Source organism: Lithobates pipiens, unplaced genomic scaffold, assembly GCF_037356315.1.
Source record: "Lithobates pipiens isolate NorthernLeopardFrog02 unplaced genomic scaffold, aLitPip1_a1.2 Scaffold_28, whole genome shotgun sequence".
Taxonomy (NCBI): domain Eukaryota; kingdom Metazoa; phylum Chordata; class Amphibia; order Anura; family Ranidae; genus Lithobates; species Lithobates pipiens.
The window spans coordinates 228,643,553-228,660,272 of record NW_027507789.1 but is presented as its reverse complement, the minus strand read 5'-3'; the positions used below and the strand labels follow the sequence as shown (position 1 = coordinate 228,660,272).

The window sequence follows — 16,720 nt, the reverse complement described above, 5'->3', positions numbered from 1 at the left end:
CTTGTAGCACAGATCAGAGAGGGGGCAGAATGTATGAAGCGGTCACCTTGTAGTACAGATCAGAGAGGGGGCAGAATGTATGGAGCGGTCACCTTGTAGTACAGATCAGAGAGGGGGCAGAATGTATGGAGCGGTCACCTTGTAGTACAGATCAGAGAGGGGGCAGAATGTATGGAGCGGTCACCTTGTAGTACAGCCCGGAGAGGGGCAGCATGTATGGAGCGATCACCTTGTAGTACAGATCAGAGAGGGGGCAGAATGTATGGAGCGGTCACCTTGTAGCACAGATCAGAGAGGGGGCAGAATGTATGAAGCGGTCACCTTGTAGTACAGATCAGAGAGGGGGCAGAATGTATGGAGCGGTCACCTTGTAGTACAGATCAGAGAGGGGGCAGAATGTATGAAGCGGTCACCTTGTAGTACAGATCAGAGAGGGGGAATCATGTATGGAGCGGTCACCTTGTAGTACAGATCAGAGAGGGGGCAGAATGTATGGAGCGGTCACCTTGTAGTACAGATCAGAGAGGGGGCAGAATGTATGAAGCGGTCACCTTGTAGTACAGATCAGAGAGGGGGCAGAATGTATGGAGCGGTCACCTTGTAGTACAGATCAGAGAGGGGGCAGAATGTATGGAGCGGTCACCTTGTAGTACAGATCAGAGAGGGGGAATCATGTATGGAGCGGTCACCTTGTAGTACAGATCAGAGAGGGGGCAGAATGTATGAAGCGGTGACCTTGTAGTACAGATCAGAGAGGGGGCAGAATGTATGGAGCGGTCACCTTGTAGTACAGATCAGAGAGGGGGAATCATGTATGGAGCGGTCACCTTGTAGTACAGATCAGAGAGGGGGCAGAATGTATGGAGCGGTCACCTTGTAGCACATCCCGGAGTGGGGGGGGGGGGGGGGTGGTTGGGGCGGCATGTGTGGTGAGGTCACTGATCACTGCAAGGTAGGGAAGTCTTGTCCCTTTAAAAGACCTTCATTAAATGACCCCCCAGGGTGACCTCATAGACTGAGCACAGCGGGTGACATGTGATGCCCTCCTCTGGTCAGCACAGGTATCACAGTCCTTATACAGATCCATACAATGTAATGTACCTTTCTCTCCCACTGATCTTCCAGCTGCATCTTCTCTTTCTGGAATCGGCTCTCCTGTTCCTGAAATAAACACAGCGATCAGTCAGAGATGACATACTCATATATAGTGTGAGAGAGCTCAGCCTGCACCCAGCCTCGGTGGTAGGTGATCTGCAGACACAAGGCTATACGATGCACTGCCAAAATAAAGTAACCGCTGTGTTAGATTGTAAGCTCTCAGGGCCCTCTGATTCCTCCTGTACCAAATTGTATTGTAACTGTAATGTCTGCCTTCCTTTTGTAAAGCGCTGAGCAAACTGTTGGCGTTCTATAAATCCTGTATAATAAGAATAATAATAGTAAAGTGCCCCAAACCAGCCCATAGTGACCACCAACAGGCCAAACATACTCCACATCTCCGCACACATCAAAGGAGAAGTCATCAGACCCCAATCATCAGAGCTCTGCCTCCACCTCCACACCGGCTACATCACCAGCTCTGCCTTTATCACTGGATCTCTGCTTTACATTTCATTGCAGGGGAAGAAGTATATACTGCAGGAGAAGTGTATATACTGCTGAGTGAGATGTATAGAATGCTGGGAAAATTATACATGTCTGTGGGTTGTATATACTGCTGAAGAAAAAGTATATACTGCTGGGAGAAGTATATAGTGCTGGGAGAAGTATACACTGCTGTAGGATGTATATACTGCCGGAGGAGAAGAATATAGTGCTGGAGAAGTATATACTGCTGGGAGGAGAAGAATAAGGTGCTGTGTGATGTATATACTGCTGGAAGGAGAAGTATATAGTGCTGTGTGATGTATATACTGCTGGGAGGAGAAGTATATAGTGCTGGAGAAGTATATACTACTGGGAGAAGTATATAGTGCTGGGAGAAGTATATAGTGCTAGGAGAAGTATATACTGCTGTGGGATGTATATACTGCCGGAGGAGAAGAATATAGTGCTGGAGAAGTATATACTGCTGGGAGGAGAAGTATATAGTGCTGTGTGATGTAGTGTTGTGGGATGTATATACTGCTGTGAGGGGAAATATATACTGCTGGGGGATGTACATACTGCTGGGGGAGAAGTATATAGTACTGAGGGGAGAAGTATATACGGCTGTGGGATGTATATACTGCTGGAGGAGAAGTATATAGTGCTGTGTGATGTATATACTGCTGGGAGGAGAAGTATATACTGCCGGGAGGATAAGTATATAGTGTTGTGGGATGTATAGACTGCTGGGAGGGGAAATATATACTGCTGGGGGATGTACATACTGCTGGGGGAGAAGTATATAGTACTGAGGGGAGAAGTATATACGGCTGTGGGATGTATATACTGCTGGAGGAGAAGTATATATATGGCTGGGAGGCTAAGTATATAGTGCTGTGGGATGTATATACTGCCTGGGGATGTACATACTGCTGGAGGGAGAAGTATAAACTGCTAGAGGAGAAGTATATACTGCTGGGGGGGGGGGGGGGGTAGAAGTATATAGTACTGGGGGGGAAAGTATATACTAATGGGGGGAGAAGTATATACTACTGGAGAGAGAAGTTTATACTACTGGGGGGAGAAGTTTATACTACTGGGGGGAGAAGTTTATACTACTGGGGGGAGAAGTTTATACTACTGGGGGGAGAAGTATATACTACTGGGGGGAGAAGTTTGTACTACTGGGGGGAGAAGTTTGTACTACTGGGGGGAGAAGTATATACTACTGGGGGGAGAAGTTTGTACTACTGGGGGGAGAAGTATATACTACTGGGGGGAGAAGTATATACTACTGGGGGGAGAAGTTTATACTACTGGGGGGAGAAGTTTGTACTACTGGGGGGAGAAGTTTGTACTACTGGGGGGAGAAGTTTATACTACTGGGGGGAGAAGTTCATACTACTGGGGGGAGAAGTTTATACTACTGGGGGAGAAGTATATACTACTGGGGGGAGAAGTATATACTACTGGGGGGAGAAGTATATACTACTGGGGGGAGAAGTTTATACTACTGGGGGGAGAAGTATATACTACTGGGGGGAGAAGTATATACTACTGGGGGGAGAAGTATATACTACTGGGGGAGAAGTATATACTACTGGGGGGAGAAGTTTATACTACTGGGGGGAGAAGTATATACTACTGGGGGGAGAAGTTTATACTACTGGGGGGAGAAGTATATACTACTGGGGGGAGAAGTATATACTACTGGGGGGAGAAGTTTATACTACTGGGGGGAGAAGTATGTACTACTGGGGGGAGAAGTATATACTACTGGGGGGAGAAGTATATACTACTGGGGGGAGAAGTTTATACTACTGGGGGGAGAAGTATGTACTACTGGGGGGAGAAGTATATACTACTGGGGGGAGAAGTATGTACTACTGGGGGAGAAGTTTATACTACTGGGGGGAGAAGTTTATACTACTGGGGGGAGAAGTTTATACTACTGGGGGGAGAAGTTTATACTACTGGGGGAGAAGTATATACTACTGGGGGGGAGAAGTATATACTACTGGGGGATGTATATACTGCCAAGAGGAAAGTATATACAGCTAGGGGTATGACGTATATACAGCTGGGGGGGTATATAAACCCAGATTAGCGGAGTCCACTTGAAGCCTCGTTGGCTACATAAGAGACTTCTCGGGCCGGAGTTCGGCTTTACCATAACAGCCGTAATTCTCCTTTTCTCAGCAGCGATCTTAGAAATATTGTGACTGCTCCTGTGTGCGTCCACACTGAATGGGCTGCCAAAGGATAATGACTATTTCAGGGTAAAATACACATTGCAGTACATCAAAGGCTTTACATGGCTGCCCCCCCCCCCCCCCGGGTGGGTGAGGGGTTCCGACTTACCCTCATCTCCTTCTGTATGTGATGCTCCCTCTCATGTCCTTGTTGTTTAGTCCGGGACACACTCTGCTCCAATTCCTCTATGAGAGCCGAGGCCTGCCGACAAACACCGGAGAAAAGGATCACCGGAGGGGTCACACCACACACCTCAAAGTTTCATATTTAGTAAGGTTGAATAAAGACACCAGTCCATCCAGTTCAACCTGAGTGAATGTCTACAATTGTCCCTATCCCTGTACATTGCACACTCACATCGGTCCCTACCCTCAAGGAGCCCACATTCCAAGGTCCCCATTCATATACTAGGGCCAATTTTGGACAGAAGCCAATTAACCTACCTGCATGTCTTTGGATTGTGGGAGGAAACCGGAGTACCCGGAGGAAACCCACGCAGGCACAGGGAGAACATGCAAACTCCAGGCAGGTAGTGTCCTGGTTGGGATTTGAACCAGTGACCCTTCTTACTGCTAGGTGACAGTGCTAACCACTACACCACCGTGCCGCCCATGGTAGTAAAGACTTAATTTCAAAAAAATTATAATAAACATGTTATACTTACCTGCTCTGGGCAATGGTTCTGCACATAGTAGCCCCAATCCACCGGCACTCCTGCACCCCACCCCCTCCCAAATCGAGTGCCCCCCTAGCAATCACTTGTGTGTCCATAGAAACACTAATTGTGGCTCAGCCCCGCCCCCTTCCAATGGCTCCCACCGCTGTTTCTGAGCCTATGAGGAGGGAGAAAGAGCAGGGCCTTGGCTCTTGTGCACTGGATTGAGATCGGGCTCAGGTAGGTATGGGGGGGGTAGTAACTGCAGGGCTTTTTTTCTCAGATAATAGGTGCAGGAACTTTAGCACGACCCCTCAAAACCCCACATACCCCCTCCAAACCACATCAAATAGTGAATGTAGACATATTTCACTAACAGCGGGAGGGTCTTAAAGGGGAACTAAATACCAGAAATGCCATACGTACAAAGTGTAGAGTTTTTTTTGGGGGGGAGTGTTAGTGCAGATTTCAGGAGTGCGCTACATACATAGTGAGGAGTTCAGGGGTGTGCTACATACATAGTGAAGATTAAAGGGGTGTGCTATGTATAGAGTTCAGGGGTGCGCTACATACAGAGTGCAGAGTTCAGGGGTGCACTACGTATATAGTGCAGAGTTCAGGGGTGCACTACGTACATAGTGCAGAGTTCAGGGGTGCACTACGTATATAGTGCAGAGTTCCGGGGAGCACTACGTATATAGTGCAGAGTTCAGGGGTGCACTACGTATATAGTGCAGAGTTCAGGGGTGCACTACGTATATAGTGCAGAGTTCAGGGGTGCACTACGTATATAGTGCAGAGTTCCGGGGAGCACTATGTATATAGTGCAGAGTTCAGGGGTGCACTACGTATATAGTGCAGAGTTCAGGGGTGCACTACGTATATAGTGCAGAGTTCAGGGGTGCACTACGTATATAGTGCAGAGTTCAGGGGTGCACTACGTATATAGTGCAGAGTTCAGGGGTGCGCTACGTATATAGTGCAGAGTTCAGGGGTGCACTACGTACATAGTGCAGAGTTCAGGGGTGCACTACGTATATAGTGCAGAGTTCAGGGGTGCACTACGTATATAGTGCAGAGTTCAGGGGTGCACTACGTATATAGTGCAGAGTTCAGGGGTGCACTACGTATATAGTGCAGAGTTCCGGGGTGCACTACGTATATAGTGCAGAGTTCAGGGGTGCACTACGTATATAGTGCAGAGTTCCGGGGAGCACTACGTATATAGTGCAGAGTTCAGGGGTGCACTACGTATATAGTGCAGAGTTCAGGGGTGCACTACGTATATAGTGCAGAGTTCAGGGGTGCACTACGTACATAGTGCAGAGTTCAGGGGTGCACTACGTATATAGTGCAGAGTTCAGGGGTGCACTACGTATATAGTGCAGAGTTCCGGGGTGCACTACGTATATAGTGCAGAGTTCAGTCTTTTTCCCCAGCTGCTAACCTCTGCACCCCCCTTCCACATTACCCTTTTACCCCTCTTTAGGTCTGTCCTCTGCATACAACCCTTCCCCTCCACCGCACCCATCTTCTCTCCCCCTCCTTAAAAGCTCCACCATCTCTTACGTGTCTTACTTTGATTGCTGTGTTAAACTGAAGCACCTAGTCAGCTCTCCTCGCCCACTGTAGGTGACTTTGCCTCTCTCCCTTGCAAGGAGACCATGCAGTGGGGGTGTCGGCATCCACACTTCACCCCGGGCACCTGCATCTCCCTTATCCCCATCCTGCACTCAGAGGGACCCACTCAGGAGATCAGATCTGTGGAAGCCATTGGGAGACAAGCTTAGGAGATCAGATCTATGGGAGCCATTGGGAGACAAGCTTAGGAGATCAGATCTTTGGGAGCCATTGGGAGACAAGCTTAAGAGATCAGATCTGTGGGAGCCATTGGGAGACAAGCTTAGGAGATCAGATCTTTGGGAGCCATTGGGAGACAAGCTTAAGAGATCAGATCTATGGGAGCCATCGGGAGACAAGCTTAGGAGATCAGATCTATGGGAGCCATTGGGAGACAAGCTTAAGAGATCAGATCTGTGGGAGCCATTGGGAGACAAGCTTAAGAGATCAGATCTGTGGGAGCCATTGGGAGACAAGCTTAGGAGATCAGATCTTTGGGAGCCATTGGGAGACAAGCTTAAGAGATCAGATCTGTGGGAGCCATTGGGAGACAAGCTTAAGAGATCAGATCTGTGGGAGCCATTGGGAGACAAGCTTAGGAGATCAGATCTTTGGGAGCCATTGGGAGACAAGCTTAAGAGATCAGATCTATGGGAGCCATTGGGAGACAAGCTTAGGAGATCAGATCTATGGGAGCCATTGGGAGACAAGCTTAAGAGATCAGATCTGTGGGAGCCATTGGGAGACAAGCTTAAGAGATCAGATCTGTGGGAGCCATTGGGAGACAAGCTTAGGAGATCAGATCTTTGGGAGCCATTGGGAGACAAGCTTAAGAGATCAGATCTGTGGGAGCCATTGGGAGACAAGCTTAAGAGATCAGATCTGTGGGAGCCATTGGGAGACAAGCTTAGGAGATCAGATCTTTGGGAGCCATTGGGAGACAAGCTTAAGAGATCAGATCTGTGGGAGCCATTGGGAGACAAGCTTAAGAGATCAGATCTGTGGGAGCCATTGGGAGACAAGCTTAAGAGATCAGATCTGTGGGAGCCATTGGGAGACAAGCTTAGGAGATCAGATCTATGGGAGCCATTGGGAGACAAGCTTAGGAGATCAGATCTGTGGGAGCCATTGGGAGACAAGCTTAGGAGATCAGATCTATGGGAGCCCTCGGGAGACAAGCTTAGGAGATCAGATCTATGGGAGCCATTGGGAGACAAGCTTAGGAGATCAGATCTATGGGAGCCCTCGGGAGACAAGCTTAAGAGATCAGATCTGTGGGAGCCATTGGGAGACAAGCTTAGGAGATCAGATCTTTGGGAGCCATTGGGAGACAAGCTTAAGAGATCAGATCTGTGGGAGCCATTGGGAGACAAGCTTAGGAGATCAGATCTATGGGAGCCATCGGGAGACAAGCTTAGGAGATCAGATCTGTGGGAGCCATTGGGAGACAAGCTTAGGAGATCAGATCTATGGGAGCCATTGGGAGACAAGCTTAGGAGATCAGATCTATGGGAGCCATTGGGAGACAAGCTTAGGAGATCAGATCTGTGGGAGCCATTGGGAGACAAGCTTAGGAGATCAGATCTTTGGGAGCCATTGGGAGACAAGCTTAAGAGATCAGATCTGTGGGAGCCATTGGGAGACAAGCTTAGGAGATCAGATCTATGGGAGCCATTGGGAGACAAGCTTAGGAGATCAGATCTATGGGAGCCATTGGGAGATAAGCTTAGGAGATCAGATCTATGGGAGCCATTGGGAGACAAGCTTAGGAGATCAGATCTATGGGAGCCATCGGGAGACAAGCTTAGGAGATCAGATCTATGGGAGCCATTGGGAGACAAGCTTAGGAGATCAGATCTATGGGAGCCATTGGGAGACAAGCTTAGGAGATCAGATCTATGGGAGCCATTGGGAGACAAGCTTAGGAGATCAGATCTATGGGAGCCATTTGGAGACAAGCTTAGGAGATCAGATCTGTGGGAGCCATTGGGAGATAAGCTTAGGAGATCAGATCTATGGGAGCCATTGGGGGACAAGCTTAGGAGATCAGATCTATGGGAGCCACTCAGGGACAAGCTTAGGAGATCAGATCTATGGGAGCCCTCGGGGGACAAGCTTAGGAGATCAGATCTATGGGAGCCATTTGGAGACAAGCTTAGGAGATCAGATCTATGGGAGCCATTGGGGGACAAGCTTAGGAGATCAGATCTGTGGGAGCCATCGGGGGACAAGCTTAGGAGATCAGATCTATGGGAGCCCTCGGGGGACAAGCTTAGGAGATCAGATCTATGGGAGCCATTTGGAGACAAGCTTAGGAGATCAGATCTGTGGGAGCCATTGGGAGATAAGCTTAGGAGATCAGATCAGATCTGTGGGAGCCATTGGGAGATAAGTGGTCACTTGTAAACACAGAAGCCATACTTCTGTGTTTACTAGTGATAGTGGTGAGCAGAGGGCCTGAGCCAAAGGTGGTGGAACCGAGTTCCACCAGGTTCCAGCTGAAAAAAAGCCCTGGGTAACTGTATGAATTCTCTGCATTAAAGTAAAAAAAACTGTCAGCCTATAGAATCACTTCAACTATCACAATCATCCCAGTACTGAAAAATGAGGGGAGGAGTCAGCAAGAGATATGTAAATTAAGCGAAGAAAGATTCTGCACTAAGTATTGTAAAGGAGGAGGAGTACACAGAAAGAGGTATGTAAATGAGGGGGAGGAGACAGAGCGAGCAAGAGGTATGTAAAAATAAAAAGAAAAAGGGGGAGGAGACAGAGTGAGCATGATGTAAATGAGGGGGAGGAGACAGAGTGAGCAAGAGGTATGTAAAAAAAAAAAGAAAAAGGGGGAGGAGACAGAGTGAGCATGATGTAAATGAGGGGGAGGAGACAGAGCGGGGAAGAGGTATCCAAATGAGGGGGCGGAGACAGATTCAGAAATATGCATGTAAATGAGGAGCAGAAAAATATAAATGAGGGGGTGGAATACAGAGTGAGCACAGGGGATGCCAATGAGAGGAGGGGACAGATTCAGAAAAATGTATGTAAAGGTGGAGGAGTATGCAGCAATATGTAAATGAGGGGGAGGAGACAGAATAAGAAAGACATGTGCAAATGACTGGAGTTTAAGACAGCAAGATGTATGCAAATGAGGGGGAGGAGACAGAGTCAGCTGACAGTCTAGCACACACCTTGGCAGCGGACAGGGCGTTCTGCTGGGTGATGTAGTTGATGTCGGAGTCGTATTTGTTCTGTAGTTGCTGAATTCGCTTTTCATGGTCCAGGATGAGATTATCTTTATCCTTTTGTAGGAAAGAGAACCTGGAGGAGGAGTCATCACCGTCATCACTATACAAATATATACACAGTATATACACACAGGTATAAGGTATACTCTTCCCAGTCTGTGATACTTCTGTACATGGGAGGAGCCTGTAAAACTTATGTACATGGGAGGAGCCTGTAAAACTTATGTACATGGGAGGAGCCTGTGATACTTGTGTACATGGGAGGAGCCTGTGATACTTGTGTACATGGGAGGAGCCTGTGATACTTGTGTACATGGGAGGAGCCTGTGATACTTGTGTATGTGGGAGGAGCCTGTGATACTTGTGTACGTGGGAGGAGCCTGTGATACTTGTGTACGTGGGAGGAGCCTGTGATACTTGTGTACATGGGAGGAGCCTGTGATACTTGTGTACATGGGAGGAGCCTGTGATACTTGTGTACATGGGAGGAGCCTGTGATACTTGTGTACGTGGGAGGAGCCTGTGATACTTCTGTACATGGGATTTTTTCCTGTTTTTTAAATTTTTTATAAATTTGCAAAGATTTCCAACAAACTTATGTTGTCATTATGGGAGATTGTTAGACAAATTTTGAGGAAAATAATAAATTGAATCCATTTTGGAATAAGGCCGTAACATAACAAAATATGTAAAAACGGAAGCGCTGTGAATAACTTTCCGGATGCTCTGTAACTCTTCTACTGTATTCAGGAAAATCCCTTTGTTATAAACAATCTAATTTAACTGGTAAATCAGTGCCTGTAGAAAACTATGTCACATTTTTACAGCTCTTACAGAAAAGAGCCCCTTCTGCAGCTGAATTCTCTGTTTTGATCATTGATCAGTCGATGATGACATTCCCTCTAATAATTTCTTCCCCATGCAGTATACATGGAGTCTATTTCATCGATCGTCCTAGGCTGAGTCTCTCCATGCCCCTTATCTCTCATCTTCTCCTTCTCTATATTCTATTCAGTCCAAGGACACCATTTCTGTAAACCAATTCCCAACATTTGAACTGTGTATTCCAGATCCGCATGTATTATAGAGCGGTGGCGGGGGAGGGGGCACATTTTGTGTTCTCATGTCTACCTATTTGAACCCCTCACCCACCTGGCCTGTAGCTGCAGTAGTTCTCCATTGGCAGTCTGATATGTAGCCTCCAGCTCGGTCTTCTCCTGTGACAGCCTCTGCCGATGTATAGCGTTATTCTCCGCCTCCACTGTCAGCTGCTGAACTCGGACCTCCAGTTCCTTCACCGTCTGTGCCTGGAAAAGAGGCGACCGTTATACATCATGCATTCTTTACCTTATCGGGGGTGTGCTACATACAGAGTGCAGGTTACAGGGGTACGCTACGTATATAGAGCAGAGTTCGGGTATGCACTACATGCAGAGTTCATGGGTGCACTACATGCAGAGTTCAGGGGTGCACTACATGCAGAGTTCAGGGGTGCGCTATGTACAGTGTGCAGAGTTCAGGGATACGTTAGGTACAGAGTGCAGAGTTGAGGGGTGCTATGTTCAGAGTGCAGAGTTTAGGGAATGTTACAAGCAGAGTTCAGGGGTGCACTACATACAGAGTTTAGGGGTGCACTGGGTAGGAGTGCAGAGATCAGGGGTGCGCCACATGCAGGGTTCAAGGTTGAGCTACGTTCAGAATGCAGAGATTAGGGGTGCGCTATGTACAGAGTGCAGAGTTCAGGGGTGAGCTACCTACAAAGTGCAGAGTTCAGGGGTGCACTACCTACACAATGCAGAGCTCAGAGGTGCGCTGTGTACAGAATGCAGAGTTCAAGGGTGTGCAACATGCAGAGTATAGGGGTGCGCTATGTATAGAATGCAGAGTTTAGGGGTGCACTACGTACACCATGCAGAGTTCAGGGATGTACTACGTGCAGAGTTCAAGGGAGTGCTATGTACATAGTGCAGAGTTGAGGGGTTTCGCCACATGCAGAGTTCAGGGGTGCGCTATGCACAGAGTGCAAAGTTCAGGGGTGGGCTACGTATAGAGTGCAAAGTTCAGGGGTGGGCTACGTATAGAGTGAGAAGTTCATGGTTGCACGATGTACAGAGTGTAGAGTTCAGGGATGCGCTACATCCAGAGTGCAGAGTTCAAGAGTGCGCTACACACAGAGTGCAGAGTTCAGGAATACGCCACATGCAGAGTTCAGGGGTTCGCTATGTACAGCGTGTAGAGTTCAGGGGCTGTTGCGTACAGAGTTCAGGGGTGCGCTACGCACAAAGTGCAGAGTTCAGGGGTGCGCCACATGCAGAGTTTAGGGGTGCGCTATGTAGAGTGCAGAGTTTAGGGGTGTGCTATGTACAGCGTGTAGAGTTCAGGGGCTGCTACGTACAGAGTTCAGGGTTGAGCTACGTACAGAGTGCAGAGTTGAAGAGTGCGCTATGCACAGAGTGCAGAGTTCAGGAATACGCCACATGCAGAGTTCAGGGGTGCGCTATGTACAGCGTGTAGAGTTCAGGGGCTGTTACGTACAGAGTTCAGGGAGGCGCTACGCACAGAGTGCAGAGTTCAGGGGTGCGCCACATGCAGCGTTTCGGGTGCGCTATGTAGAGTGCAGAGTTTAGGGGTGTGCTATGTACAGAGTGCCAAGTTCAGGGGTGCGCTATGTACAGCGTGTAGAGTTCAGGGGCTGCTACGTACAGAGTTCAGCGGTGCGCTACGTACAGAGTGCAGAGTTGAAGAGTGCGCTACGCACAGAGTTCAGAGATCAGGTATGCGCCACATGCAGAGTTCAGGGGTGCGCTATGTACAGTGTGTAGAGTTCAGGGTTGCGCTATGTACAGAGTGCAGAGTTTAGGGGTGCGTTACGTACAGAGTGCAGAGTTCAGGGGTGCGCCACATGCAGAGTGCAGAGCTTAGGGGTGTGCTATGTACAGAGTGCAAAGTTCAGGGGTGCGCCACATGCAGAGTGCAGAGCTTAGGGGTGTGCTATGTACAGAGTGCAGAGTTGAAGAGTGCGCTACGCACAGAGTGCAGAGTTCAGGTATGCGCCACATGCAGAGTTCAGGGGTGCGCTATGTACAGTGTGTAGAGTTCAGGGTTGCGCTATGTACAGAGTGCAGAGTTTAGGGGTGCGTTACGTACAAAGTGCCAAGTTCAGGGGTGCGCTATGTACAGAGTGCAGAGTTCAGGGGTGCGCTACGTACAGAGTGCAGAGTTTAGGATACGCTATGTACAGAGTTCAGAGATGCGCTACATACAGAGTGTAGAGTTAAAGGGTGTGCTACTATTCACATCGCACTTCCACCCTTTCCCTGGGTGTGAGGGCCACATGAAATTGCCAGGAGGGCTGGATTGGCCCCCCGTGGGCCTTGTGTTTGACACACGCGATTCAGAGGCAGCACTATTTCCTCATGAATAAATCTGGATCGCGATTGTGGGTGCTGCGCAGCGCCTGTGCTTTGCTCTTCCGCCCTCCTCTCAGTTCAGGTCTCCGGATCTCCATTTACAATTGGCTTGGCTCCCGCCACTCCTACAACAATCCCCATCAGCTTTCCGAAAACAAACGGCAAAAAGCAGATGGAAGAATTATCACTTAAATATTCCGCGCTTTTGAAGTCACGCGTTTCAGGGACAGGGTTTTTTTTTTTTTATAATTGTTGTTTAGCATTGTTCTTCAAAGAGTTCGGCGGCGGTCCCGGCGCTGCACGCCGATAAATGGAGGCGTAGGAATTATCGCTGCTATCTGGAGGCGCACAAGAGATAACGTCCCGCGCAGGGGAATGAAATAAAAAAAAAATTACGTTATTGTCAATAGCTAAATAAGAAAGACAAATGGCTGTCGGCGCGGCTGGCAATAAAGAGCACAGCGGCGGTTTGGGGAGAAGAAAGGATGGTGGGGGGGAGGGGAGGGAGGGGGGGGGGGGAGAGTTGTCTGAAATAACAACAGAAAGACAGAAAGTAATTTGCAGTGACAGTTTGCGCTTTCATCTCCCTCCATGCCTTGAACTCCACCTTGTTTAATTATTAAATCGGGAGGCCCGCAGCGAGCCCCTCCGCTCTGACCGATCGGCGGATTCAATCAGGCGGACGGTGTGAGTCCAGCCTTTCCGTGTGTTTATCCCTGCCAACGGCGCAGCGCCGCTGCTAATTCCTCAACGCTGCGTTCATTAGCCAAAAAAATCTGATTGCTGGGCGGCCGCCCTTTATAAACACGCACGCGGCGCCTTTACCACTTCAAACCGCCGGCCGCCGTGCCAAAGCCCGCTCCGCGGCTATGATCTCCTCCGCCGACGGCGGGGCTGCGTTTAACAGATCTTTCTTTAAAAAACGCGCACGCTGTTACCCTGCACCTGTTATCAGAGGAAGATTAGACGCCACGACGTGGCAGCTCATCCCCCCGCCTTCTACCGCGACCGTCACATAACCGATATAAGTTACAAGCGCCCCGGCGCGCTCCGCGGGTGGATGAGGTGCCATAGTCTGAGGGTGGGAAACCATTCAAAAGCACGGGAGATCAAAGAACTCAGCTGCATGTTGATTGGTTCGCTCTTCCAATATGGAAATTGCAACACGGTACATGCCTGAAATGCCACAACTTCCCACCAACCCCGGCACCGATATTCCCAAGTAGAGAGCCGATTCCGGGACGCGGTACATACCTGAAATGCCACAACCTCCCACCAACCCCGGCACCGATATTCCCAAGTAGAGAGCCGATTCCGGGACGCGGTACATACCTGAAATGCCACAACCTCCCACCAACCCCGGCACCGATATTCCCAAGTAGAGAGCCGATTCCGGGACGCGGTACATACCTGAAATGCCACAACCTCCCACCAACCCCGGCACCGATATTCCCAAGTAGAGAGCCGATTCCAGGACGCGGTACATACCTGAAATGCCACAACCTCCCACCAACCTCGGCACCGATATTCCTAAGTAGAGAGCCGATTCCGGGACGCGGTACATACCTGAAATGCCACAACCTCCCACCAACCCCGGCACCGATATTCCCAAGTAGAGAGCCGATTCCGGGACGCGGTACATACCTGAAATGCCACAACCTCCCACCAACCTCGGCACCGATATTCCCAAGTAGAGAGCCGATTCCGGGACGCGCTACATACCTGAAATGCCACAACCTCCCACCAACCTCGGCACTGATATTCCCAAGTAGAGAGCCGATTCCGGGACGCGGTACATACCTGAAATGCCACAACCTCCCACCAACTCCGGCACCGATATTCCTAAGTAGAGAGCCGATTCCAGGACACGCTACATACCTGAAATGCCACAACCTCCCACCAACCTCGGCACCGATATTCCTAAGTAGAGAGCCGATTCCGGGACGCGGTACATACCTGAAATGCCACAACCTCCCACCAACCTCGGCACCGATATTCCCAAGTAGAGAGCCGATTCCGGGACACGCTACATACCTGAAATGCCACAACTTCCCACCAATCCCGGCACCGATATTCCCAAGTTGAGAGCCGATTCCAGGAGGCGGTACATGCCTGAAATGCCACAACCTCCCACCAACCCCGGCACCGATATTCCCAAGTTGAGAGCCGATTCCAGGACGCGGTACATACCTGAAATGCCACATCTTCCCACAAATCCCGGCACCGATATTCCCAAGTAGAGAGCCGATTCCAGGACACGGTACATACCTGAAATGCCACAACCTCCCACCAACCTCGGCACCGATATTCCCAAGTAGAGAGCCGATTCCAGGACGCGGTACATACCTGAAATGCCACAACCTCCCACCAACCCCGGCACCGATATTCCCAAGTAGAGAGCCGATTCCAGGACGCGGTACATACCTGAAATGCCACAACCTCCCACCAACCTCGGCACCGATATTCCCAAGTAGAGAGCCGATTCCGGGACGCGCTACATACCTGAAATGCCACAACCTCCCACCAACCTCGGCACCGATATTCCTAAGTAGAGAGCCGATTCCGGGACGCGGTACATACCTGAAATGCCACAACCTCCCACCAACCTCGGCACCGATATTCCTAAGTAGAGAGCCGATTCCGGGACGCGGTACATACCTGAAATGCCACAACCTCCCACCAACCTCGGCACCGATATTCCCAAGTAGAGAGCCGATTCCGGGACACGCTACATACCTGAAATGCCACAACTTCCCACCAATCCCGGCACCGATATTCCCAAGTTGAGAGCCGATTCCAGGACGCGGTACATGCCTGAAATGCCACAACCTCCCACCAACCCCGGCACCGATATTCCCAAGTTGAGAGCCGATTCCAGGACGCGGTACATACCTGAAATGCCACATCTTCCCACAAATCCCGGCACCGATATTCCCAAGTAGAGAGCCGATTCCAGGACACGGTACATACCTGAAATGCCACAACCTCCCACCAACCCCGGCACCGATATTCCCAAGTAGAGAGCCGATTCCAGGACGCGGTACATACCTGAAATGCCACATCTTCCCACAAATCCCGGCACCGATATTCCCAAGTAGAAAGCTGATTCTGGGACACGCTACATGCCTGAAATGCCACAACTCCCCACCAATCCTGGCACCGATATTCTGAAGTGGAGAGCCGATTCCGGGACACGGTACATGCCTGAAATGCCACAACCTCCCATCAACCTCTGCACCGATATTCCCAAGTAGAGAGCCAATTTCAGGACGTGGTACATGCCTGAAATGCCACAACTTCCCACCAACTCCGGCACCAATATTCCCAAGTAGAGAGGCAATTCCAGGACGCGGTACATACCTGAAATGCCACAACCTCCCACCAACCTCGGCACCGATATTCCCAAGTAGAGAGCCGATTCCGGGACACGCTACATACCTGAAATGCCACAACTTCCCACCAATCCCGGCACCGATATTCCAAAGTAGAGAGCCGATTCCAGGACACGGTACATACCTGAACTTCCCACCAATCCCGGCACCGATATTCCAAAGTAGAGAGTCGATTCCAGGACACGGTACATACCTGAAATGCCACAACTTCCCACCAATCCCGGCACCGATATTCCAAAGTAGAGAGCCGATTCCGGGACACGCTACATACCTGAAATGCCACAACCTCCCACCAATCCCGGCACCGATATTCCCAAGTAGAGAGGCGATTCCAGGACGCGGTACATACCTGAAATGCCACATCTTCCCACAAATCCCGGCACCAATATTCCAAAGTAGAGAGCCGATTCCAGGACACGGTACATACCTGAACTTCCCACCAATCCCGGCACCGATATTCCAAAGTAGAGAGTCGATTCCAGGACACGGTACATACCTGAAATGCCACAACTTCCCACCAATCCCGGCACCGATATTCCAAAGTAGAGAGCCGATTCCGGG

The 16,720-nt window shown here is 49.7% G+C and overlaps 1 protein-coding gene across 2 annotated transcripts in view; it reads right to left on the bottom strand.

Moving 5' to 3' along the window:
- Positions 1 to 16,720, bottom strand: part of CEP112 (centrosomal protein 112) — a 441,731-nt gene that overhangs the window by 309,952 nt on the left and 115,059 nt on the right. For both annotated transcript variants that reach the window (XM_077460662.1, XM_077460663.1), the window contains exons 13-16: positions 10,510 to 10,664; positions 9,301 to 9,430; positions 3,949 to 4,041; positions 1,102 to 1,161 (exon numbers count right to left, since the gene is read on the bottom strand). In XM_077460662.1, the coding sequence (XP_077316788.1) occupies positions 1,102 to 1,161; positions 3,949 to 4,041; positions 9,301 to 9,430; positions 10,510 to 10,664 (438 nt within the window). The remainder of the gene's footprint in view (positions 1 to 1,101; positions 1,162 to 3,948; positions 4,042 to 9,300; positions 9,431 to 10,509; positions 10,665 to 16,720) is intronic.